At 37.6% G+C, this 27,117-nt stretch overlaps 1 protein-coding gene across 1 annotated transcript in view; it reads left to right on the forward strand.

Annotated features, from left to right (window-relative positions):
- cdh22 (cadherin 22) overlaps window positions 1-27,117 on the forward strand; it is a 219,525-nt gene that overhangs the window by 158,227 nt on the left and 34,181 nt on the right. Inside the window, exons 9-10 of the mRNA XM_004068783.4 lie at window positions 753-889; window positions 19,181-19,302. Of these exons, the coding sequence (XP_004068831.1) occupies window positions 753-889; window positions 19,181-19,302 (259 nt within the window). The remainder of the gene's footprint in view (window positions 1-752; window positions 890-19,180; window positions 19,303-27,117) is intronic.

A 27,117-nucleotide genomic window follows, 5' to 3' on the forward strand; every position in this document is an offset into this window, starting at 1 on the left:
ACCCAAACTTGCTTGAAACTCATCGAATAAACGGTCTGACATTTTGACAGAGCACAGAGTACCTCTCAAAACATCAGTAAATAGCCAGAATGTATCCATATATAAGGCGGTCCAGATTAAACAGATTTTTTTTTAATAATTAGGGCTTCTTGGTGTGCCTCATAGTGCAGAAAATAAGGTAATAATTACTACAGCTAATACAAATAGTAAAGGTAAAGAAACAACATCTAATGTGATCACAATCATTTTATTTTGTCACAAAAAGAAAAAAACAAAATTGAGTTTTTTTTTGTTGTTTTTTTTCAAGAAAGTTCTGACCAAAACAACAGCTAAAGAACTATCAGGGTCAATCAAAGCAAAAATAATTGCAGGCCCCTGGTCTTTTGCAGTACAGTCACTGATTATGGTTTCAGGCACTAAGTGTGCTTGTTAATGAACACTGAGCCACTGGAGTTTTTTTTATAATACTGGATTTAAATTTGTTGCTCCACTAGGTCACAAAAGGCAAGCAAATCATACAAATTAGGATTTACATCATCTGGTTGGAACTTTAAAATTCCTAAGCAGTTACTTTTAATTGGAAAAGAACAGAACTCCTGTTTTTTTGCAGAATTTGTAAATGAAATAATATTACTTTCACTTTTTTTGGTTTAATTAGGTGTTTAAACATGTGATGCATTACTAAAATTAGAAATGCTTTACAAGATCCCTCTTCGTTATTAAGGAATATATTTTTTTTTTTTCTGCAACAGGTTCTCCATTGATCGAACCACAGACCAGGAAATGATCTTCTACATTGATCCGGAGTCGGGGGCCATCACATTAGGAAAAATCCTGGACAGAGAGATTGCAGGCTGGCACAATATTACTGTGAAGGCAGAAGAAGCAGGTACGTTGTCTGTTTTAAAACAATATTAGGCCAATTATTCAATTCTGAAGAAAAGTGTTATGTCATGTCATTTGACTTTGTGATTAATATTCTAACTGTTCTTAAAATAAAAACACAATAGAATGCATTACCCGCACTTTGGAAACTGTCTGTTGTTGTTGGCCCGGACTTTCATCACAAGCTAATTACATCTAATAATTAAACAGCAACTGTCAAGAGGATTTCTGTTAGATAAAATAAACACATCCACCATGAATATTTAATATCAGCATCACATTTGGAATTCTGTTTGCTGGAAGTGTTGATACGTTTGTCTCACAGATATCCCTGAGTGAAATATGAGGGAAAGAAAAAAAAAAACAGCGGAGGTTTTGCATGTAAAGAAGCCTGGATGCTGGGTTGAGGGGTCAGGCTGCAGACAGCAGGTTGTTTGAACAAGTAACAGTGGATTTGAGTGTCGAAATGGTTGAGGTGGAAAAGAGCCGTTTTCTGTGAAAGCGATGCCTCTTTTTGTTTGTTTGTTTGTTTTTTTGGGCTCGAGCTTTGAGCGAGGGTAGCAGTGTATTGGAACAGGAATACAGTGGTTCTTGAAAGCATAGTCTCAAATCAATAGAGGTATTTGCTGCCAAACAGCAGTGCTGTGCTGCCTCCATGACTGCTTTTGTAACCTTGGAGGGCACGTTCTGGATTACTATCTGCTGAGATAACTTTCATGTTCTGTTGCAGAATTCTCTTAACTTATCCTGTATCAAGCCATGTCTTATTGGACTAGGTTCCAACGTGTACCCCTTGTCTTGGGCAGTCTCTATGGAGTACACAAGATAATGCTCTAGAATACCATTTGACAAATCATCTTTTAATCAGTTTGTAGTCACAAAAATGAAGTGATATTGAGGGTTTACTAGTTTAAGGGTTAGCCATGTAAATACTTTATTGCTTCTTTACTTTTTTTTCATTTTTAAGACTGTCATTTTATTAACAGAGGTTAACTAACGGAAGTTATTTTTTTTTTATTTTATTTCTTTTTACTTGTTCTTTCCAACAACTGAGTGAACAGATGAGGGCTGAAGGCCTGTTGTGTTGGACAGGTTTTACTTTTACAAAAAGAGGTTGTGTATTTTTGGGTAATCAGGGGGCAAATTTGTATAAACCCCTTTTTGTTTTTTTTATTCTTTTTATTAATTTGCTACATGTTGGGTTTTAAGTATATATATATATATATATATATATATATATATATATATATATATATATATATATATATAATTTTATGAAAGGGGAGGGAGAGGGTAAAAGGGTGTGTGTGTGTGTGTGGGGGGGGGGGGGAGAAGAAAAATGTAACAAAAAAAGAGAAAGGGAGAAAGTGAGGGGATACAAGTGCTTTGTTGCTAATTTGAATACGTTATGATTTTAAGATGTGAAACATTTATGCTAGATCTGCTGGAAAGACAAATGTTACATCCAAAAGGGAAATTCTGACAATAAGATAAGCGGAAGATATCTGTCCATCAATACACTGTGGGTTAGGAGGAGGGATAAAGCAGACAGGGAGCAGTGTGGCATTCTGCACGTGCAGGTGGGGGTGGAGATACGTGCACACTGCCGAAGTGAACCATGTGATCATAAGGGGAACCAGATACTACCCAGCCCCACCAGCCAGACTAGGAGAGAGGGGGAGACCCCCGGACCAGGAGCACCCCCAAAGACGGGACCCATGCCACCCGGGCATTTATTTTTTACCACTTCATCTATGGCAAATGGAACAGTTGAAGAATAATTCAAAAAATAATAAAAAGTTCAAAACAGCATGCCAATCTTGGATTGGTCCATTGTTGATTATATTCTATTACTGAGCCATTTATAGAGCTGGTGATCTGCTCTGTTTGTTTCAGCAACACATTGTCCTGAGCTTCCAAAGTCAGGCTTTTATTTAGGACCACTTTATTGCATTTTTTTTTATGTTTGTTCTTGTTACCATCCTTGGAAGACATTATGGTTGAAGCTAGGGATTCAACAATTCACTGTCAATATGATTTGGCTCAAACCTAGATTTTAGGATCACAATTTTGTTTTGGTTTGAAATTTTTTTATTACAAAACAACAACAAAAACATCAGAGATATCTTTTTTATAAAGGGCCTATATCATGCAAAATCAGCTTTTTTTTTTTTTTTTAACTTTTAAGTGTACAACCCCAAAGTGGTATTTTGCTCCCTTCATGCATCTCCGAGCATTCCTCCAAAACGGATGTTGTCCGTTTTGGTGGGCGAGAAACTTTAGGTTGATGTCACTAAATAGGCGACACCCACAAGGAGTACAAGGCGGTGCCTCAGAGATCGAGCCGTCTTACTTCCTGGTAGAAAAATGAGCTGCAAAAATGACTCATTTTTTTTTGAAAAATGTGTGCTTTAGTGTGCCAAATGTAATACATTATCACATAGATAGATATAGTTTACTCTGAAAGGCTTAAGAATAGCATGATATAGGCCCTTTAATTTGCTTATAAGCAATGAAACAAAAACCTTTCAGTTGGCCCATACTAAGCCTGGTGTAATGTATAAAAATAATAAATAATAAATCCTTTTTAAATTTAGCAAGACATGTGTGTTTGACACTTTTATCTTAAACATGTGCAAACGTATGCAGTAGGGATGCAAAGATGATCTTTCCTCATGATATGGTTCAGTGGTGTAACATACAATTTAGGTCTAGTTGAAGCTGAATCAGCTGTATGGTACTGTATAATCAGGATTCCCCACCCTTTAACATAGAAAGGCAATGACTTTCGAAGTCATGCTAATCTTTGAGTGTCATTTGCCTGTGAGACTCCAAAGTACTTTTAACTGTCTGACGTTTTCTGCCTCACCTTGATGAGGTGGACCTGTGAGTGATCACTCTCATTTCTGGCATACTGTTTAATCCGTATAGAGGGGATGGTTGATGATTGCTTCACTTCAGAACCATTATCTGTTCCCACTCTATGATGATCTGGCAATGGGTGTTCCAGCAGCCTGAACAATGCACCTGATGAGTATATACCCCACTTGAAGCAAAACTATGCAAATGATTTCGAACTTAACTTGAGATGTTTTCCACAGACCCATTGAGTTATTGATAAAGTCTACAAATTTCGGCAGGCCTGAGGTTGTCTCATAGCCATGTTATGCTTAATTAACCCTTTTTTGTATACAGAACTCACCTGTAATTCGATTCACTACACTACTACTAAAGAGTCTTGGGATCACTGTGATACATCAATGCATTGTTTATTTGTGAGACTAAGCATTCAGGTATTTCTGAAGTAACAGAATCTGGATTAGTCCGAATTTGAACTATTATGCCATGTTCACACCAGCCTTGGCATTGCACATTTAACCGTCTGCTTTTAATGAAAAGTCCATGTAAAAGTGCATATGTGCACATTAAGGGCTTCTGTGTTCATCCGTCGCTATGCACATATTTACATACAAAACCTGTGTCCATTGAACGTGTGTTGAAAGTTAAACCAGTTCAACTTTGACCAACCAGGGACTCGGATTTGGTAGTGAAGTATAGATAGCGTCTTTTTTAATTCGCGGAAGTGACAACCTTTTTAAAGTTGATCATTGAGAAATAAATGGGCAGTTTGTGTTTGTGTGTGGAATTATATGACACCAAGTTTTTCATATATTGAAAAAAAGAGCTGTGAAAGAAAAAGCTTGGAGCAAAATTTGTGAAATTTTCAGCTCTTCAACATTTCACGCCCAGCCTCTTTCAACTGTCGGTATATGTGCTAAAATTGGGTAGCGACATTCCACTATATGCCAATCATTCTTGAATATACGTCACATGCCCAGTGTGAACGTAGCATAAGTCCTCATACAAGTTACTCTAATTTGTATCTTTACCATTTTTAAATTCATTATGTCCAATCAGGCTTTAGATCAACTAGCCTCATATCCGAAGATGGTTCTTGCTTCCATTTGCCTTCCAGCTATTATTCAGTTTGAATCTGTTCCCTTGTATACCCTTATTTTGCTGACACTGTTTAGTAGAAGGGATCTTGTTCTCGCTATTTAGTGAACTTTCTACCTTCTGGCTGACTCTAGTGTCTAGAGTTGCTCCGTTTCTTTATTCCACCATTCTAGTAATGTTGTTATCTGTTTTTCCATACTGCCGCCAATATCTCCATTGTGTCTTTTCGGTTTTGAATCGTATGTGCTTACTTTATTCTTAATGAGCATTTTATTTTATTTATTCTTAACAGCATTTTCCATCCCCCCCATATAATGGTCGTGTTTTATAGCCATCGTTGGGATAGCTACAAAACCAATAGTATTCATTTCCAATTACATCAGAGCTGTTTTGATAGAAATCTATATCACAAGTTTTTTTTATGCTTCAAGTAAAAAATAAATAGCCATCAAAATTGTTAGGATGACAACTGCAATACCAGAAATTATTTAAGAGTGTAGATATTCTTTTCTCAATGCGTTATTTTTTTTTACAAAATGGAAAATAGAATGTATTGCCAAGAGTGAACATTGAAAACTAAGAGGTTTGGTTTTCCTCACTTTTCTGTTCTGACACATTGAAAGCAATTTTAGTAAAGCAGATGTGATGGATTGTTAATTTAACCGGGATCTACTATCAAACACAAAGGGAGAAGGTAAACAATGTGATAAACAAGACTGATTTAGAATTGTTTTCATCTTTGTCCCTTCTTCATATTTCCCCTGACTGTGATTACTCCAATAATCAATACCAGCTTAAGCTGAATAGACTGCAGTCTAACCCAGCACAAACATTAAGAAAATTAGACTGCCTGAACCCTCCCAAAGTAATTGAGGGTCTTTTGTCCTTCATCTCTTTGTGTTTGGCATTATGTGGTCGGCACATTTTAATGTCAATTGAACATTTAAAGTGGCCCTGTACCTTTCCGTATCAGACGTAAACACATCCCTGCACTTGAAAGATAAGGCTTTCCTATGTTGCAATCCACGGAGACATCTTCACAGACAAAGTGAGCGGTCATCGCCGTTAGAATAACCACCAGGAGTATTTCCTTATCGGCCGTTAGCCCACATAGCCCTGAGAGGTTTCCATTCAAAGACAAGAGACAGAAGGAAAAAGATGAGACGGAAAGGAAAATGTCCGCAAACAAGATGGAGGACGGCAAGATTACGATTGTGAAGCTGGAACACTTTGAATTCTTTTTATTTATTTAATTTATGAGCAAGGGCCACAAGTTCAGCTTCTCTGGGGACATTTTTACGCTCCATAATATTTAATTGCCCCAGTCCATTTGTAGCTTTTGAACTGTTGCATTGTAAGTGTATCAGTGCAAACAACCAACATCTTCCTGACATTTCTAAACCTCATCTTTTCTTAATATTGGGACATGACAAAAAACAGCAAAAAAACAGTAATTAGTCTGCCAAAAAAAAAGTTTTCTTCCACCTAAACACGATGAACCCACAACATGGCTTAAAATGGACCCAAATTAAATGTTGCCCCTTCAGCAGACACTTGCTAAAACTGACAAAACAACCTCTTATCTGTGCACTATTTTCCCCTTCAGAAAGCATACTTTCTTCTTAGAACAGGAAAAGCATTTAATTCTCTGTCACCAGCCATTCCACTCAGACTTCCTGACAGTCTCCTCTTTGGAAACATATCAGGTAAAGTTGGAGTGACATATAATTTTCAAAAGCTGATACAAACAATGCTACTACTTTGATTTTTTCTTTTCTTTCCGGATGAAAAAGTAGGCTCCAAAGAAGAGTTTCATACATAAGGCAACAGAAAAAAAAGACACTATAGTAGCTAAATATCTTTGTATGTCAAGGTACTTCTGGTTTCTACTGAGCCCGTGTCCTGACATTAAGATATAAAAATATATCTTGTTCCCACAGATTAATATCTTGTTCCCACAGGTTATTATGTCGTTCGCACGAAATACTATTCCGTTCCCACAAGATACTATTCCATTCCCTCAAAATACTATTCCGTTCCCTCGAAATGATTAACTCGTGCGAACGCAATAATTATGTCGTTCGAACGCAATAATTAATCCGTTCGAACGCAGTAATTATTCACGTCATAAGTCATACACGCGGATATGCTCTCTGTGCGCCGGCAAAAGCCGCTTTCAGCTGTAACTTCCGTGTCTCTGTGACCCATATTCGTTCAAAAAAGGAACATGAAAAACAAAAATGATCACTTTATTACTGTCTCAATGAATATAAGAAAAATATCAAAAGATTTATGATAACTAGGCTGCTTTGTCATAAGATAGCTCCTGCTAGGCTACTACTAGCGCCGCCGCAGAGCTCTTTGATGTATGCCGGCATTTGGGCAACTGGCTAGTCTGTTGTCAGACAGCTGATATTGTAGTTTAGGGTCGAACAGGAATAATAATATTCAGGACTTGTCTTTTATTAACTTTAGCAGTCAGTCGCTTTACATTCGAAGGCTATAAGGATACATCATGCTAACTGACTAGCCGATCATTGATCCTGTTATTAATTTACGTCATAGATTTACAGCAGATACCTTCACATTTCTCTCTGTGTGTGTCTCATTACATTGCATTGAAGACACGGAGGATGTTTAGAGAACAGATTTATTTATTTCAAAAAGCACAAAGCATTCATCGTATTCACGTTCATTCACATGATGATGATCTCTGGTACGCCCTCAGTCATCTTGCTGCAAAAGCCGCTTCCTGCCGCTACTTCCGTGTCTCTGTGAGCATTCAATAGGGGTAAAAATAAAAGCAAGAATGGTCGATCTGTTATTTTCTCGATGACAATCTGAAAAATATCATATTAAGCTGGCTGCTTCGCCGAAAGCACTTACCTTTAGCTTGTAGCATAACAACAATGGCAGTACGTCACGTTTCCCAGAATGCTTTGCGGCCAACCATTGGTCTTGTTGTTAGACCTTGGTCACAGGGACACGGTGATTGGCCAATGATTGGCAGGAAAGCATTCTGGGAAACGTGACGTACTGCCATTGTTGTTATGCTACAAGCTAAAGGTAAGTGCTTTCGGCGAAGCAGCCAGCTTAATATGATATTTTTCAGATTGTCATCGAGAAAATAACAGATCGACCATTCTTGCTTTTATTTTTACCCCTATTGAATGCTCACAGAGACACGGAAGTAGCGGCAGGAAGCGGCTTTTGCAGCAAGATGACTGAGGGCGTACCAGATGATGATGTGAACGTGAATACGATGGATGCTTCTGTGCTTTTTAAAATAAATAAATCTGTTCTCTAAACATCCTCCGTGTCTTCAATGCAATGTAATGAGACACACACAGACAGAAATGTGAAGGTATCTGCTGTAAATCTATGACGTAAATTAATAACAGGAAATGATCGGCTAGTCAGTTAGCATGTAGCCTAATAGCCTTCGAATGTAAAGATACTGACTGCTAAAGTTAATAAAAGACAAGTCCTGAATATTATTATTCCTATTCGACCCTAAACTACAATATCAGCTGTCTGACAACAGACCAGCCAGTTGCCCAAATGCCGGCATACATGATCAAACAGAGAGCTCTGCGGCGGAGCTAGCCTAGCAGGAGCTATCGTTTGACAAAGCAGCCTAGTTATCATAAATCTTGTGATATTTTTCTTATATTCATTGAGACGGTAATAAAGTGATCAATTTTGTTTTTCATGTTCCTTTTTTGAACGAATATGGGTCACAGAGACACGGAAGTTACAGCTGAAAGCGGCTTTTGCCGGCGTACAAAGAGCATATCCGCGTGAATGACTTATGACGTGAATAATTATTGCGTTCGAACGGATTAATTATTGCGTTCGAACGACATAATTATTGCGTTCGCACGAGTTAATCATTTCGAGGGAACGGAATAGTATTTTGAGGGAACGCAATAGTATCTTGTGGGAACGGAATAGTATCTTGTGGGAACGGAATAGTATTTCGTGCGAACGACATAATAACCTGTGGGAACAAGATATTAATCTGTGGGAACAAGATATATTTTTATATCTTAATGTCAGGACACGGGCTCCGTAGGTTTCAGCTATTAAAGAGAAAAAAAATCAAAATTACTTTATTTTACTTCATTTTTCAATTTTAACAATACTACATCATATGCCACCATCATAGTGGTGCACTTAGGAAAGGTCATTAGTCCAAAGAGGACTAAAACCAGGCAGTTATTGCAGAAAGTCTCCTTCAGCCAAAAAGTTCTTTTCACACCTCCGCTATCTTCAATGCGTACCATCCCTCCTTTCATTCAGCTGCCTACCCACTATTAAAGGTTTGTGCTGAGTGTCAGTAGCCTCTGTTGTACAATGTTTTCTCAAAGAAAACAGATTTCCTGCAATAAATTTATCCTGGTCCCATACCCAAGTCACAAAAACTGGCTATCTAGCTTCCATAGCACTTATAGGCGCTAGTTGGAACCCTTTAAGCTATGGACATGCTGGGCATATGACGTGTGTTAAAGAATGCGCTTAACACAGGTTTATGAAGGTGCATTTAGGCTATGGTTTTCACTAAATTTAAATCAATTGTCCCTTCACACCAAACGCAATTTGTGTTTCAAAATCATGTGCATTGTCTTTGTTATGCGTCAAAGTTGCTGCTTGATATTTGTCCAAAAGTGTGTTAACCTGCAACTCTGTCGACCTCATCATGGAGGACGTGGATGGTTCATTTATTTTGAAGAACTGTACAAAAGTGTTGATGCACGTCTCTATGAAATCCTTTAGAAATCAGTCAGGGACTCTCCCAGTGAGGAGCAGCAGCTGTCCCGCACTGTGGCAGGAGAAAGCCGCTGCTCCGTCTGGAACCATCAGTCCATCCATTTTCTTAACCCACTTTATCCCTATTGGGGTCACAGGGCAGCCAAAGTGTTAACCTGGCTACTGTTGGCTGCACCCTGGACAGGTCGCCAGCCTGTCGCGTAACATTTTGAGAATCTTTGCAACTATTTTTTTTTTTGCAATGTATATTTCCCTGTGATTCATGAGTTTATATTTACTATCAGCTACAGTGTGGGATTGGAACCACTAAGAGACTCTGGAGACGCTCATCCAGGCATCCACATGCATGTAAAGACATGCTCATCCACTCACATCATCTGTCTACATTCCCCACAGAAATGCCAACTTATTTCAGTGCCTGAGATACAACGCTGCAGTAAGATTTTTGACAGCTGGTGTGTGGCGCACAGATGCGAAGCGTGCCAATAATCTGTTAAAATCCTTTTATTCTTTCTTATCTGAAGACAGATTTAGAACACAGCCTTTTGGTCCACATGACTGAACCTGTCTTAATGAATAAAGAACGGATGGAGAGTTTAGAATGAGAAAGGGTGGAGCTTTCTTAGACTGTTTAATCTGTTTCCAATTTGGGGGACTGAAAGTTAAAATGTGTAACATCCCAATCTTTGCTGGTTTTCATTATGTCACAATAGGGATGGTCGTAGAATTACAGGAGGAAAAGAGGAAGAAATATCGTGCACTGGTGACTCTTCATGCTTTGTAGTTTCTTGTTGTGTTGGCAAAAAGAAGTCAATTAAAATCTGCATTGATGTGAGGATTATGCCGTTATCTGAAGCCGGGATTCTTATTGGCTGCTTCCCCCCATTTAAATTAAACTTTGGTGAGGCTTTAGCTCCTAATTTAAGAAATATTCTGCAGCGATGTCATTTTTTTTTCTTTTGGTGAATCTGCATGTCATAGTGGATTTGTTTGCACACTGAAGTAAAAACAGAGGTTGTGTCCAAATTCCCTCACTATTTAGTGCACTATATAGTGCACATGCCATGTTATAGAGATTTTTGAATCTAAAATTCGAAAATTAATTGCCCTAGAAATTTCCCAGAAGTCTTTTTTTCAAACTAGATTGGCAAATAGAGACCACAATGCATTGCGTTTGAACAATTTGTCATTTGAATAAAATTATTTAAATTGGGTTTTTTATAAATCATCCATATTTTCTTCATCAGGACTGACTGGGTTCATAAATTGTCTTCACAAAATGTTCCTATTTATTAGGTTTTTACTTTAGCAAACGGGTGACAATGTATTTGGTGTTTTTAAAAGTTAAAAAGTTGTTAAAATGTGTCTGGATGGCAATAAAATTTGAGCTCTAAGGATTCATTTCCACTCATATAACAATTTGTGGTTGCCGATACAATTCATAACTGATATTGGTTCATTTGGAACAATCCGATTCACTGACCTAAAATGGATCCAGGACATCTTTAGCCAAAACTTAAACCAGTGTGACTCAGTGATAAATACCTGGGAAGTGAACTAGTGATGTTTCCCGATTCCTTCTATTTCTAGCAAGATCATCAAGTGTAAATTAAATATGTGCACTAACAAACAAGTAAACAAGAATGAATGTCAAACCCATTCACATTTTAGTTTAATAAAGTTCAGACTACTGTTTTTTTTCCACATCAAACGGGACATCATTAGAAGGTTCTACCACACTGGATGGTCACAATATCTTATTCAGAGAAATTCCACACATTGGACTTGCATGATGGTTTGGTCAGTTTTTGCTGCCATCAAGTGTGTGACGTCTGCTGTGATGGAACTTGATCGTTTTTACGTCATATTGAAAAAAACCTACCATGTCTCAATCCAAATGGTATTTTATAATGGCAAATATAATCAATTTATTTTATATTTTGAGTAAAAACTCACCTCAAACAGATTGATCTAGTTGGATTGTAGGAATATAAATCAATTTACTGATTTGGCCCCTTAATCGTTACAATACTAAAATCTAGCGCACTAGATAGTCCTGCACTAAAAAGTCTTTTAAGGGGTTGGGATCTGGTGAAAGAATTTGGACTCACCCATAGATATTCTTTGAGTATTATTAATTCATGTTGTAGTTTAGACATTCTAAAAAATAATGTGGTCTTTATCATCAAAAATGCACTAATAAAAAAAAATTACAATAATATAGAATAAAATAGAAGATAAGGAAAGTGTGGATTATTTATTGAACTTTGTATGTTTCTAAAGTCTACTTGCATTATGGCCACTTGGTTATCTTGAACTGAGCAGTGTTTAGTGTTCAGTTTAAACCACACACATACACGTACACAAATCCCTGTTACTATGTTATACAGTTTGATATTTTTGACAAGACTTCATCCTGATGTGCCTGTCTGGCCTTCGTCAAGCAGTCCAGCTGACATGTAAGCGTTATGTCAACAAGTCTTTCTCTCGTAATTAATGTCACTCCAACACTAATGGACTCTGGTAAATCAACCTGTTTTTTCTCAAGATAATCTGGCAGTTTTTCAGGCGTCTCCTTCCTCTTCAGTCGGGTTCATTGCATGATGGAAACAATAAACTTGAACGTGTTTTCTTTTTGTTTTGTTTTGGTGGAAGTTCAGCCTGCTCAGCAAGTCCCAACAGGCCTGTTTTTCTTTTCAACACTCACCACAGATTTTGATATATGACTTGTTTGTTTCATCTTTTGGGTTTCTATCCATCATAGTTGCTTTCCTACAATTTTTTTTCTGCCTTTTACTTATTTGAGTTTTACTTTAAAACAGCCCTCTCCATTATGTGTTACATTTTGGTGATATGTGAGACTCACTAATGAAGTAATGTTTAATCTCGCCAATCCATTTGTCCATCACTTACATAATGTGTCTGATGTAAAATTTTTACTTGGATTCTTTTAAAATGAACCACTGGAAAGTGTAGAAAAAGGGTAATAAGGGGTAAAAAGACTTTGGAAGGGTATTTATTTCGAGGAAAACCTTAATTTAAATGAGAAATAACCAAGTGAAATGATTTTTCACTGTGCTAGAACCAATTTGGATGGACAGTACAAACAGATGATAAGGCCTGTCTGAAGCTCAAGAAGACTGTCTGTCTTCATCTGTCTCTTCATCACTCCCATCTTTTGTCTCTTTCCAATATTCTCATCTCATTCCTTTTTTCACATTTTTCTGTCACTTCTTCACTGTCTGTTCTTGTCTCTTCTGCAATCTTACCTCTCTTCTGTTTCAGTCCAAATGTTCCTTCTGTTTAGTCTTTATCATTTGCTGGTAGAAAAAGCTCTTAGACAGGTAGTTCTTATTTATTTTTTAAAACCCTCTCTATCCTTTCATTGCTATCCATTTCAAGTGTTTTGACCTACAAATCAAGGTAGGAACACTTGAAAAAGTCTTATGTTTAAAATCTGTAAACCATGAGAGTAAGCATTTTCTTTAAGACTGCACTAGTGGAGTATGAGGTCTGGAGCATCAAATAAATAAATAAAACCTTGGCAGAAACTAAAACTCAAACTTTATTTATTTATATAGCGCCTTTCATTTCAGTTAAAAACACAAAACGCTTAACATAAAAGCAGATAAAACAGTCAAAAAAAACAGAAAATTGTTAAAAACAGCAAACAAAGGACAATCACACAAAGATGGGACCCCTCCCTCAACCACCACGCCACCCACACCCACACCCCACCCAGCTCCCCCAGTAGAACCCTGAACAGAAACAAAGAACTGCAGCTAAAAGAAGGTCTGGCTTGGTACTGCTGCGAGGAAACGATATGATGGGGATCCATTTATTCCAAGGCCCAGCCCGACCACAGGGGTCACTACCACAGCGCCCGCCCAGCACAGAGCAGCCCAGGGCCCACTCCATGGCTATTAGACCACAGAGCGGGACCCCAGCCCGCCCAACCAGAATGGGCACCGCAGCAATAGCACCCCCTACAGGTCAAGCCGGTGGTGCCCCAGAAAAATGGATCCCCAAGAGGAAACACTGGAGTTAAAAACATCAGAATAAAAATTATCATAAAATAACAACACTAAAAATAGAAAAAAGATAAAAAATAAAATAAGATTTAAATATTTTAGTATTTAAAAAATAAAATACGTAAAACTGATTAAAACATGCGGCTGGGTAGCTCGGTTGGTAAGGTGGGAAGCTACCACGCAGGAAACCAGGCTTCGATTCCCAGAGGGGAATGAGCAATGGTACTGGGGGCAATTACCATATCAATGGCGAGCAGTTAACATCACCCAGTGAGGGTCCTTAGGCAAGACCCTTAACGCTACTGCCTCCCGAGCGCGGTTTCGGCTGCAGCTCACCGCTCCCCAAGGGGATGGGTCAAATGCGGAGAAAGAATTTCCCTTCGTGGGATAAAATACAGTGTATAAAAAAAAAAAAACATAACCTACGTATGATTGGTAAAATAACAATAAAAAGAATAGTATATTAAAAACAGAGATAATAATAGTCCTTACAAATAAATAAATGAATAAATACGTAAGTAAATAAATAAATCAATAAATAGATAGATAAAAAATAAAAAAGACATAGGAAATGATCAAAGTCATGTAAAAGCCAGACTAAAAAGGTGGGTCTTGAGCCTCTTCTTAAAAACCTCTACAGTCTCTGCAGCCCTGAGGCTCTCTGGCAGGCCGTTCCACAGGCGAGGGCCGTAATGGCAGAACGAAGCCTCACCATGTGTCCTGGTCCTCACCTTAGGGACAACTAAGAGGCCAGTGCCAGAGGACCTCAGGGTCCGCGAGGGTTCGTATTTTAAAATAACATCATTTAAATAAGAAGGTCCAAGACCATTAAAACATTTGTAAACCATTAAAAGAACTTTAAAATCAATCCTGAAACGCACAGGGAGCCAATGCAGCGACTTTAAAATAGGTGTAATGTGTTCCCGCCCTCTGGTCCTCGTCAGAACTCGTGCAGCAGAGTTCTGTAATAGTTGCAGATTTGAGATTGACTTTTTCGGTAAACCAGAGAGCAGGGCATTACAATAATCTAAACGACTAAAAATAAAAGCATGCATTAGGACCTCTGTGCTGGCAAGAGAGAGGAACGGGCGGACTCTGGCAATGTTCTTAAGATGGTAAAATCCTGTTTTCACAACGTTTCTGATGTGAGGAATAAAATTCAGCTCAGAGTCAAAAAGTACGCCCAGGTTTCTCACACATTGAGAAGATTTAAAATTCCTAAGTTTGGGTAAAATCATCTCTCTCTTGTCTTCAGGACCAATGATTAAAACTTCAGTTTTGTCCTGGTTGAGCTGTAAGAAGTTTTCTGCCATCCACAGCTTTATATCTAAAATGCAGTTTAAAAGAGTGCTGACAGGTTCAAGGTTATCAGGAGACACGGCGATGTAAAGCTGTGTATCATCAGCATAGCTGTGAAAGTCAACGCCATGTCTCCTGATGACATCCCCAAGAGGCAACATATACAAGTTAAAAAGTATTGGACCCAAGATTGAACCCTGGGGAACGCCGCAACTAATTTCATGGACTCCTGAGGACCGAGTATCCATACTTACAAAAAAATGGCGATCTGTGAGATAGGAGTGAAACCAGTTAAGAGCAGTTCCTGAGAGGCAGACCCGACTAATAAGTCTGTCAAGTAAAATCTGGTGATCCACTGTATCAAAGGCGGCACTAAGATCTAGCAGCACCAGAACAGAAAGTTTCTGCGAGTCATAAGTATTTCTAAGATCATTTAAAATTTTTAAAAGGGCCGTCTCAGTACTGTGATTTGTCCTAAAACCAGACTACACTTATAAGAACACTTTTCAAGAACATCGTGTTCATTTAAAAAATCATGTAATTGAATAAAAACAAGTTTTTCAATAATTTTTCCTAAAAATGGTAAGTTGGATACAGGTCTGTAATTGTCCATGATCTTTGGGTCCAAGTTACTCTTCTTCAGAAGGGGCCTCACCACCGCCGTCTTACAGGCAGAGGGGAAGACCCCCGTCTGAAGAGAGCAGTTAGCTATGTTTAAAATCTCGGACTCAAAAAATTTATAAAATGTTTTAAAAAGAGAAGTAGGAATAGGGTCTAAGAGGCAGGTTGTAGTGTTTGCTTGGGAAAAAACTCCACCAAGCATCTCTGCATCAACCAGGACAAAACTCTCCAGTGTTTCCTCAGGTAAAGACAGTGCCACTGACCTGCTAGGATTAATGTTATGTACCTGTTGAAGGTTGGATCTAATAGCATTGACTTTACTCCTGAAGTGGTCAGCAAAGTCCTCACATGCAGTTTGTGAGTGAGGCATGATGGATTTATTAAAATCTTTGTTTAATAAAAAATCAATAGTCTTAAAAAGAAACCGGGGATTGTTTTTATTGTCTGTGATGAGGTTAGAAAAATAAAGTGTCCTTGCCTGTTTAACAGCGTGGTTGTACGTTTTTAGTTGATCCTTTAAAAAGTCATAGTCGACTGTTAAATTAGTTTAGTTTGAAAGACTAGATGGGTCTAGATGACCCAACTCCCAATGTTAAAGTGCCTAGGATAGAACAAGGGTTAAACTGACTGAGTTTGAATGTCTTCCTTTTTTCAAGTGGGGTCCAGGTGGGAAAATGATTCATCAGGGTTATCTTTAAACTAATTTCAAGAGCGATATGAGGATTGCGACTGAGGATTTGTTTGTGTTAAGGTCATGTCACACAGCCACTACATACATTTTGAACATTTTCCACATGTGAAATTTCCGTCTTTCATAATACATGCGTGATATACGTAACTCATAAAAGTTTCTAACATTCGGCATCCGTCGATGCCCGCAGATGTCCGTCAAGGGTTTCGGGCTACAGGTCTTTACATGAATTCTGTTTTGAGCCTTTCAAAATTTTAAATCAGGTGAGAATTATGCGGGTCATGCGCATTTTATGTTGTTTATGCACAATTATTAAGTAAAACTTATACAATTGTGAGTGATTTTTGCAAGATGCATGCACAAAATTGTGGCATTCCATGGCTGTTCCATGTATGTCCAATTGATTTTTCAGGCATGCACCACCAATGTAAAACTTTTATATCATGTATACGGTGCACATATTACATTCAAATTACATAATTAATGAACAAATCACTAATGAATTGTGTATTTACAGCGCAGTAATCACAGACAGCTCATGTTCTACATAGATTTAGGAGTTCTTTGTGTGGTTTATTTGTACTTCCGTGGTTTTAACGTTGTTCATTCATGATACATGTGTTAAACGTTTACGTACATACTACAACTTTTCTCACTTTCTCCACATATAATCCTATATGACCATTTTTCATGCATGCAATATTTGCAACATGTACATAGTGGTTGTGTGACTCAGCCTTTGCAGAAAAATGTGCATTTAATAAATTCATAATCCTTGACTGTTAGGCTTTGGGCTGATGACGTCTTATGTGCTTGTGATGAGCTTGAATTGTAGATTTATAAACCCCAGAGCGTCAACGTTGATGGTGGTTAGAGACCAGACCATAACAAAGCAGGAGGAACACAGAAATGCAAAGAAACAATAATCCATGAACTAAAAAACAATGGTAGGAGTGTAATGATTTATAAACTTATACAATGAATCAATATCTATTCCTACAGTCTAACCAGATTTATCTTTCTAAAGCAAAGTTATGAATATAATAAACCTATACCATTATAAAAATCAATTTAAAATAAATCCATTGATTACAATCGACACTAGAAAATACTATTTGAATTGAGGCATGGTAGGTTTTTCTACTAACAAAATAATGATCAAATGCATGTGATCAAGTCATCATTCCAGTCTAATGTGTGGAAACACTTTGAATTATTCAAAGACGTGACCATAAAGTGTGGTGGAATGTTCTAATAATATTCTCTTTGGATTATTTTGATGTGGAGAATTTACAATAGACTGAACTTTATGAAATTTAAATGGGATTAGATTTGACATTCATTCTTCTCGTTTGTTTGCACACATACTTATTTACACTTAATCATCTTGCAAGAAATGGGAGGAATGTGGAAAACTTCACCTGCACTGTTCAGTACCCAGGTATTTATCTCTGAGTCACATTGGTAGGATTTTTGGCTAAATATGGCCTGGATTGATTTTAGGTCAGTGAATCGGATCGTTAAAAATGAACCAAAATTGATGACAAATCAAATCAGCAACCACAAATTAGAATAGAATTGAATTGTTGTTAAGATGAACTTTTACAGCCCTAAATTCAATGCCTAATTGATAATAGTGTGTAGAGTGACGCAACAACCCAGTGTAAGTAAGGTGGATCCTCCTCATTGTAATTGCGCTTAAACTTCACTTTGTTAATTTTATGGTCATGTATGACATTGTTAAACATACTGACAGAAATGCATTTGAAACAATTCTCCAAATTTAATAAATACATATTCCCTTTTAGATGCAAATGCTTGTGTATGTACTGTATACTGACAGTATTTCTATGCAGAATTCAAATATCTGCCTTTATTTCTGAACTAATCAAATACATCCGACGCAATTCTTCTAACAGCTTGCGTCTGTGTGGATTTCTCCTCCTGTGTGTAATTGTGTGTCGCTGCATGTTGTTACGTTTTCTGTGGGGTGCCACTCCGATGTGTTAACTGGGTGATGACTGCTGTGTACACCAATTTATGCTTGTCTGTGTACTCTAATTAGCCAGGATATCAAGACCAACACTGCAAGCACCCAGATCACTCCCACATAATGTTCTCTGTCTTTTTTTCTCTGTTCCTCTTTGATACACACTTTCTTACATCGGCACGAACGTGTACTTGGAGCCAGATGCTTCTGTGTGTACTGTACATAATGTTTTTTGAGCAAAAATAACTTCTAGCTGACATTATCAAAGGCTTAAGGAATATGTTAAAAATTAAGGAAAAATCCTATTTTATTTGCTTTTTATTCCCCTTCAACTCTATTGTCTCTATTATGACTCTATTGTCATATTTATAAATGCATGAAACATCCTTACCGAATATAATATTTTGTCATAAATGCTATTTGAGCTTTTTTTTTCTTTTCGTAATTGCCTGAGCCAAGTGGATGCTCATTTTTTGCCGTCCACGTATTCTCACACCTGGCCTCTACCAGCCTCATACTGAAAAGCAGACTCGTCAGCAGAATTATAGCGGTGGCTGCACTTCTCTTTCAACTGTCAAATAGCGGCAGATAGCTGAAGTATTACTGTTTGTTGGGCCTTAATCTGAAAATGATATGCTCCAAATTGAAAATGTTTGGGTTGCAGCTACATGAGTAAATTGCAGATCTAAAATAGATGTTTGCAGTTTTGTTTCATAAAGGGAATGAGCAATTTTCCTGCTAATATTTTACTGATGAGGTGGAGTGCCTAGAATCTGACTTATTGATGCGCGCTAAGGAGTCTCAGCATTTCCGTTTCCAGACAATGATGTTACGTGACAGTTTTTACTCCACAGTTAAGGTTGATTACAAAGCATTTTCAGAATTCCGATTCGATCTGCTGGCACTCTTAATGTGTACTGTATTGTTGCATTGTAGATAACCACACAATGGCATCCTTCTCCCCCGTGAGCATCCGGATTCTGGATGTAAACGACAACCCTCCTGAACTTGCTACACCATTTGAAGCCTCAATATGTGAAGATGCCAAACCAGGCCAGGTAAGACCCAACCCCATTTTTATATCAAACCAAACAGGTAAAATAAAATATGATGCTTCATTTTGCATTCAAAATGTTGTTGTTCACCAGTTGCCATATCCCTTCAGGGGTTGCCACAGTGAATCAGCTTTGACCAGTAGTTTGGCAGAGATTTTTTGATTTGAAATGGTTTATTTCAAGCAATCAAATTGGAATAATACACAAAAACAATACAATCATCAGTTATACATTCATACAATAACTAATCAAACTTAGTATAATTAGACATAAAATTAAGTATTGCTTGAAAGGGAGTGGAAGGAAGCAAACTTATATAATCCCACTCCTGTTCTACTGTAACCATTTTAGGTTACATTTATGTTTATTTATTTTACACCAGATGCCCTTCTTGACACAACCCTGTATTGTATCCGGGCTGGGGACCGGCACAGTGAGACCCAGACGTTGGATTTCTTGTGGCTACATAGTTAGGCATTACCGTAAAGCAGGGGTCGGGAACCTTTTTGGCCAAGAGAGCCATAAATGCCACATATTTTGAAATGTAATTTCGAAAGAGCCATACAATAATGTAGTGTCCCTTCCCCACACTGAGGCACGGAGACTTAACCTCTTTTAAATTTCTTTATTCCGATTACTGCAGACCGCAACAAACGCCGTTCAATTAATTCAGCAACTCCTGAATCTCTCCCGCCGAGACGAGAGCGCTTCTCCCAACTTTATATTCCCCTGCTCCCGCTGCAGCCCTCCCATTTCCCTGATTCGGCCCATAGCTGAACCCCATTGGTCCAAACTACCTAACAACAGGCTGAGCGACAGAACTGAGGGCCAATCAGATCTCTGCTTGACGCGTTCAATGAACTCCAGAACTTTTAAGGCGGCCCAACAGCCATCCAACTCAGTCCGCGACAATTTGTTTAAAACTAAATATACAAATGAATGTGTGCATTTGATTTAATTTCAACATTTTTAAAGTACAATAAGTCTGTGGATTCTTTTTAATAACATTGTTATTCTGTTGCTAATAAATGATGAGTATTTCTCGTGGTGGTTTTGCTGATGGTCTAGTCTGGTTGATACGTTGTGAGTTTCTGCTTCATGCAGGCGTTGAGACTTAAACGTGATCGTAGGTCTGAATGTTCTGTAGATGTGACAAAGACTGCTCACATGCAGACGGGGAGCCAAACACACACTCACACGCTGCAGTGAGTGACGGGCAGCGGGTTTTACGTTTTTACAATCCCTGCGCGATTCACCTGCTGACTGTCCCCAAAACACCTCAGCCCCACCCTCGCTGTCTTCCTCACACATCCCGTCCCCGCTACTGCGCGCTCTTTCTCAGAGACGGGAGCGCGCAGTTTTAGGCACGTCAATTCACAGGTTTCCAGCTGGTACAAACTCTGTGAAATAATGGATAATAGTAACTGATAGCGCTGGCGCAGATTTCTCTCTCTAAGCACTGCTACTACTGCGCGCCTCTGGCATCGCATCGCGCCCGAGAAGGACTGGTCTAATGAAAAAAAAAAAGTATAATTAAAGATTTGTCTGCGAGCCACATGTGACCATCAAAAGAGCCATATATGGCTCGCGAGCCATAGGTTCCCGACCCCTGCCGTAAAGGGTCTTGCCCAAGAACCAGAAAAATGATTCCTAATGCTGGTAATAAATAACACACTAGCATGGATAATAAAAAAAATAAAATAAAAAAACCCCACTATCTTTCGGCACATCCCATCAGGGATCGTCTCCGCGAATCAGCTCATCGTCGCCTTTGGCAATCAAACTCTGGTTTCCTGTGTAACAGTCCAACACACAATTTCGGTCAACGATATAAAAATTGCAAAATGTAGTAATTCACATGATAAAAACATGGGATGTGTACATTTTTTTTTTTTTTTTTTTTAGCTTTACAAAAATACTATTGTAAGAATGTGCACGTAGCAGAACAGACATGGCTTTTGTTTTATACCTGCTATTATGGCATGCTAATTAATGATCTTCACAGCTTTGTGAAGCTCCCAGGATGAAGCCAACTTAAGTGTCCGCTCCACAAAGGGTGATGCCAACAAATAAAGAGGAAGTACTTGACTTGGTTTACACTAACTTCAAAAAGTAAAATTGGATTTGAAAGTGCATCCAATCATAATAATGTCTTAGTGGTGAAAATGAAGCTGCACACAAGAGTTGGATTGATAAGTTGTCTAAATTAAACTCAGAACGTATATATTTACATTAAAATAGTTCTCTTCATATGCTAGTGTCTAAAAATCAAAGCCATTGAAGCAAATAATCAAATCCTGCAGGGCAAACAAAAAAGAACATCTTCCCATCATTCTTGATTCACTAATTAGCATTGCTACGTGTCTGTGGGCTTCAAGAGAAATAGATTTCTGCTTTACCCAGGCTGTCACATTGCCTACTTATCAAAAGGGTCAAGTCTTGGGCCTTTACATTTCCAGGCTCAAGCCATAACACCCCAGCTGGGATAATGAGCCTTTTCACCTTCAGATTTGTTAGGTGTCAAACAGATAATCCCATGAAAGTGCAGACTAAAGTTGTGGACTTTCAAAGGAACCGCTGTTGAACCCAGCAAGTCTAAATTCACACTGTCAGGTAAATTTCCTATTCAGCACTTTGTGCTCATCTTCAGACTTTATATCTAAGGGTGAAATCAAAAGTTCACAAAAGGCTCAAATGACTGTTGGACAAGCAGTGGTTGATCATTATTAATTTTTACACAAAAAACAATGCTGGAATGTTTTCTAAAATGGATGTCAGAAAGTGTTATTGGGACTATTTTTGGTGCTTTCTCCTCTAATGTTTATGCAAATGCTAAATCTACCATGAAAAAAGGACGCGTTTCAGGAAGTCTGCTCTTCTGCATAAATTACTGAATATCCACATTATGACCATGCATCTATTTTTTAGGTGCTTCTTTTTCTTCTTTGGATTTGCTTTTTGGAATACTATTTTAGGTCTTTGAAGTATGTTTGAATTTGAAGCCTTGTTTAACTAGTCCGTTAGAAGATAGGCTTTTGTGAGAGCATGGGCATTTCAAAGGGACTCTAGGGCCCAAGGCATAACCGGTACCGAGGACCTAGAGTCAGTTCAATACATCAATGACTCCTCAGCCACGTATTGCAAACTCTATTGGCTACAATAAAAAGTAGTTATAGAAAATAAAGAGTTGTTAACTGTGCAAAAACAGAACTGTAACTGAACAAATATGCATGTTTTAGTCATCTTTAACATCAAGTTCATATCTTTTAAAAATGTTGCTTCTTCTTTAGGACCACAGTAAAAGGTGTAACCTCTGTTCCTTGCAATTATTAATCAGTGGAGTCAGTTCCTTAATTGACAATCTTAAATATTTGAGTGCAGAAAATCTTTTGTGCTGAAAATCTTTACTTGCAGAACAGATGCCATAATACAACTGAATCTCTCTCCCCAATTTAGAATGTCAGAAGTTATATATAATTTAAGGCTAACCTTTAGCAAAAAAAAAAAAAAGAAGGAAAGAAAGAAAGAAACTGCAGAAGACAGGCAGGGGAAAGAAAAGGAAATCTAGTGTTAAAAGCAATAAATTCTTTAAATAACAATCTGCCCCAGCCACAAGCATGAGTCTATTTACTATCAAAAAACACGTTTCGCTATTGTTTTAATTTTTTTTTTTTTAGCTGTAGTAGAGTGAAAAATTAATAAACTGCCACATCTTTGAAAGAAATTGGATTAAATAACAGCTTTACTTGATGATGTGCATGTTTTTTGCCAGGAGCAAGTGAGCTACTGGCGAAGCTTACTCTGTTTAATATATTGAATCACAGAGGCTGCAGCTCCTGCTCTTGTTGCTGATGGCTGAGCAATTTTCTGCGGAAAGGTAGCGCACCGAGGGGGTTTCCTGATGTGCTCTGGTGATGTGATCTTTCAGACAGGTTTTACAAAATCCGGGGGCTTCTGAAATTGCAAAATAGCTGCAGCTTTTGACCAGGTTCTCCACAGCCCTCCACAGAGGCCACATGCCTACTTAGAAACATTGGCAACTGACTTAGATCGTTTATTCTGTCGAATCATCTCTGTGTGTGTTTGTGGTGCATAGCCTATTACAATGATAAAGTAAAAAAAATATCTTAAAGTTAATCTATGAATTTCTTTTTTTTTTTTTTGAAATAATACACTTGATTGTGAATTTCTATATTGCAGGGGTTTTCAAGCAACAACAAAATTAGGTTAAAAAGAGATTTTTATGGACCTGATTACCATGCACCAATTAAGCTGCGGGATTCTGTGAGGAAAAATCAAGACAAAGGGCACTTTTGTTTTCCTTCCAATCAAATGCATAGACAGCTCTCTCCACTGATCACCATAAAAATGGACAAAGTCATTAGAGTGTTTCATTCATCTTACACAGCCAGCCAGCAGGCCTTGAGCTGACTTAGACCCCATTATCATGGGAGGAGAAAATGAATAATTAAAACAGGAAACTTTAAAGTGGGGCTCCCATGCTGGAAGTTGCATTTACACTTGTAATGAGTCTCTGGCCTCTCCCCTCCTTGTTCTATAGATTCATAACTTCTGCTGTCACCCCCCCCCCCCCCCCCCCACTACACCCTTGACTCTGCTACTCTGCCAGTCTTTGCCCCTGTAGATACTTCTCTATAGTCTCTCACTCTCACAAAGCCGTTTCCCATCTGTGAGACCCTGCTTTAACCTTGAGCTCATAATTATGCAGAGATGATTAGTCTTTTTGCAAAAAAGATGGTTCAGAGTGTTTTAAATTACAGTTCTTTGTTCCCAGTAACCAAATGATCTTGCAAAAATATTTCCCATAGCATTAATAGTTCTTATATTAAGGCAAATTTGTAAAAGGAACTACTACATGCAACATTAAAACTGCCTCGCTTTGAATTCTTCGTATCGTGAGTAAAGTTCCACTCCAATCATCTTTTGATCTACTTTCAAAGTGTTACCAGTTGTCTTTTTAATTATAATATGTTTATGCTGTGTTTAGCCAAAATCAAAGAACCTGTCACTTTCGAGGATATAGTTTCTGCAGAGCAGCACTAGTTCATTAAAAATTCACCTTTCAGTTGTTGACAGGACTGTTAGTGTGAAGTAAGCCTGCCCCTACTTCCTGTCATCCATCTACTTTACTCTCTCCTGCTAGCTTGCAGCCTCTCAGAGTCCCAACCTAACATTAGCAGTGCAAGCGAGCTTTTGGTTTGGTGTTGTAGGCTCTACGTCACACCTACAATCTTTTATAAACTACATTTTTGCATCTACTCCTGATTCACAACAATTTGAAAGAAATACTCAAAAATGCCATTTTAAGCTTAATTTGCTTCATATTTGTCCTCTATCGTGAGAAAATGCCACCAGAAAATGTTAAAAACACCAAAAACACCATTTCCATTGGTAATCCACCCCATACATGGTGCAATCCTTTTATGTTTATATGTTTTTCACTTTTGGATTTTTGCTGACTAAAGAACTGTTTCTAAAGACCCACTGTCTTTAGAAACAGTTCTTTAGTCAGCAAAAATCCAAAAGTGAAAAACATATAAACATAAAAGGATTGCACCATGTATGGGGTGGATTACCTATAAACCAACAAGATAGAGAAGCCCAACCAATAGAATTCTGTGTGATCACAACATTAGGGAGAAATAACAGGAGAAGCTCGACTGAACTGCTCTAAAGGGTGATTTTATTATTTATCAATTTTTCTATATTTCCAAAATTGTATGCTGGTCTACAACCTTTTTAATCCACAGTGTTGGAGGTATATACAGTCAAGATTTTTTCAAGGGTGCTTTTTTTATTTATGTCATTTCCTATAATAAATGCACAAACCAAAGATCATCTTTTCCTAACAGTTGTACCTGCTATCATGTATAAATATATCATTGGAACAAACCTCCCCATTGGTGAGAAATTCTACGGTGCTTTAACCTGTAATATTAATACACACAGCATCCAAAACTGCAGGGGATCTGTTGATTTAAAAAGCTGAATCCTAACACACTCAAGCGCTTTGATGTCTGCCTGTACTAAAGATACACTTAGTTATTTAGTAAAATAAGCTGCCAAACAGAGAACCCAGAGGTTTCTGCATCAGTTGACAGATGTTTTTCATAAAAAGAGCATTTTTTTTTCTTGCACTTCCCTAGAATGTTGTTTTATCAATTCAGAATACTGGAAATGCTAAACATACTCATTAATAGATTTAAATCTGTTCATTTTTATTTCTACCTTTAAGCTTTGCTTATGTTTAAATGTTTAAAGACCCACTCCAATGAATATCATGTTTTTGGTGTTTTTAACATCTTCTTGCAGCATTTTTCCAATGATGGAGGACTTTCATGTAGAAGATTAAGCTTAAAACTGTGTTTCTGAGTATGTCTTTGTCCAAATTGTGGTGAACCAGGTGCAAAATTTAGTGCCAAAACTGTATAAACTGTACAGCAGGATAACTCTGACATTGCTAATGACTGCTAATTTTACCCTGGGATTGTGAGGAGATGTAAACTAGTGCTCTTAGAAAATGACAGTGATTTGGCCAAAAAATTATATATAATTATCATTAAATTACTACTTTGAAAATAAATTAATGTATGACTGGAATGGTACTTTAACTGATTGAAAAAGAAAGTGAATTTTGATAGTTCTTTCTTAAAAGATTTTTATTTCTTTTTTAACTTGTCCTGTCCAACAGCTGAGTGAACAGATAAAAGCTGAAGGACATATTTCACTGTTACAAAAGGGGGTTAAGAATCTTCTGACACACAAGGTTCATATTTGTATAAACCCCTTTTGTATATGAGGCTAAACTATATCCATATTAATTACGTTTGTTTGACTGGAGGAAAAAAATTGGTGCTTGATGCAATTTTCTACCCATTTTTCCTTAATTTTAGACAAAAGTAACAACGTTTTGTTTGACGATTTTACTGAAAATAATCCACTTGTCTTACATGCCAGATAAAACAGAGTAGAGACTGACCTAAGTAAACAGTAATTTTATAACCAGACTATTCAGTGAGGCTGTGGGAGGAACAACAAAGTGATTTTATGCATCCCTTTCAAATAAATGCATTTGTTGTGTTTACCCAAAAATGCGCGGACACATTATTTGCTGTGAAATAAAAGCATGCATTCACACACCCACACATTTCCTTCTTAAAAAACCTTCACTCTTGATTTTTCAGATGCAAGCATGCTTTACAGAGCTAACGAGAGGCTCCCTAATGGGTCTTGTTTGTGGTACCACCAAGTCTTGATCATGGAATGTCAGCCCTACAGTTCTGCTCTGGGTTAGTAAAATCAGTTTGCCAAAGATTTTTAACTAGAGCAGAGAGTGACAGTGCATATTTTTTTTTTTATTTAGAAGATGTATTCATTTGGATATAGAGTATAGTGTTTAGTGAAAAACACGTAATAACTGTGTAATATTGGCTAATTTTCTTAGTGACACAGTTCATACCAAAGTCATGGGTTGAAGAGGAACCTTTCACTTTTTAAGTACACATACACGCAAAGTACATTTTTAAACATTAGCCAGCATTAGTTATTTTTTCTTGTACTTGTTATTAAGGGGAGAAACAGAGAGATTCATCCAAATGGTTTTGTCTTATTTTTAAGTTAAAAAAAAAACCTGCTGCAATATGCTTAAGAAAAACATTAAAAGTCTGAACAGGCCTACTTATCATTGATTCATATTTGTAAGTAATTAATGTACAAAAGAATAATAAATAACACATTAAACCACAATTTGTTTTAAATATCATCCAGTAATGCAGCAGTTCAATGCTAGATCACTAC

This window comes from Oryzias latipes, chromosome 5 (genome assembly GCF_002234675.1).
Source record: "Oryzias latipes chromosome 5, ASM223467v1".
NCBI classification, from domain to species: domain Eukaryota; kingdom Metazoa; phylum Chordata; class Actinopteri; order Beloniformes; family Adrianichthyidae; genus Oryzias; species Oryzias latipes.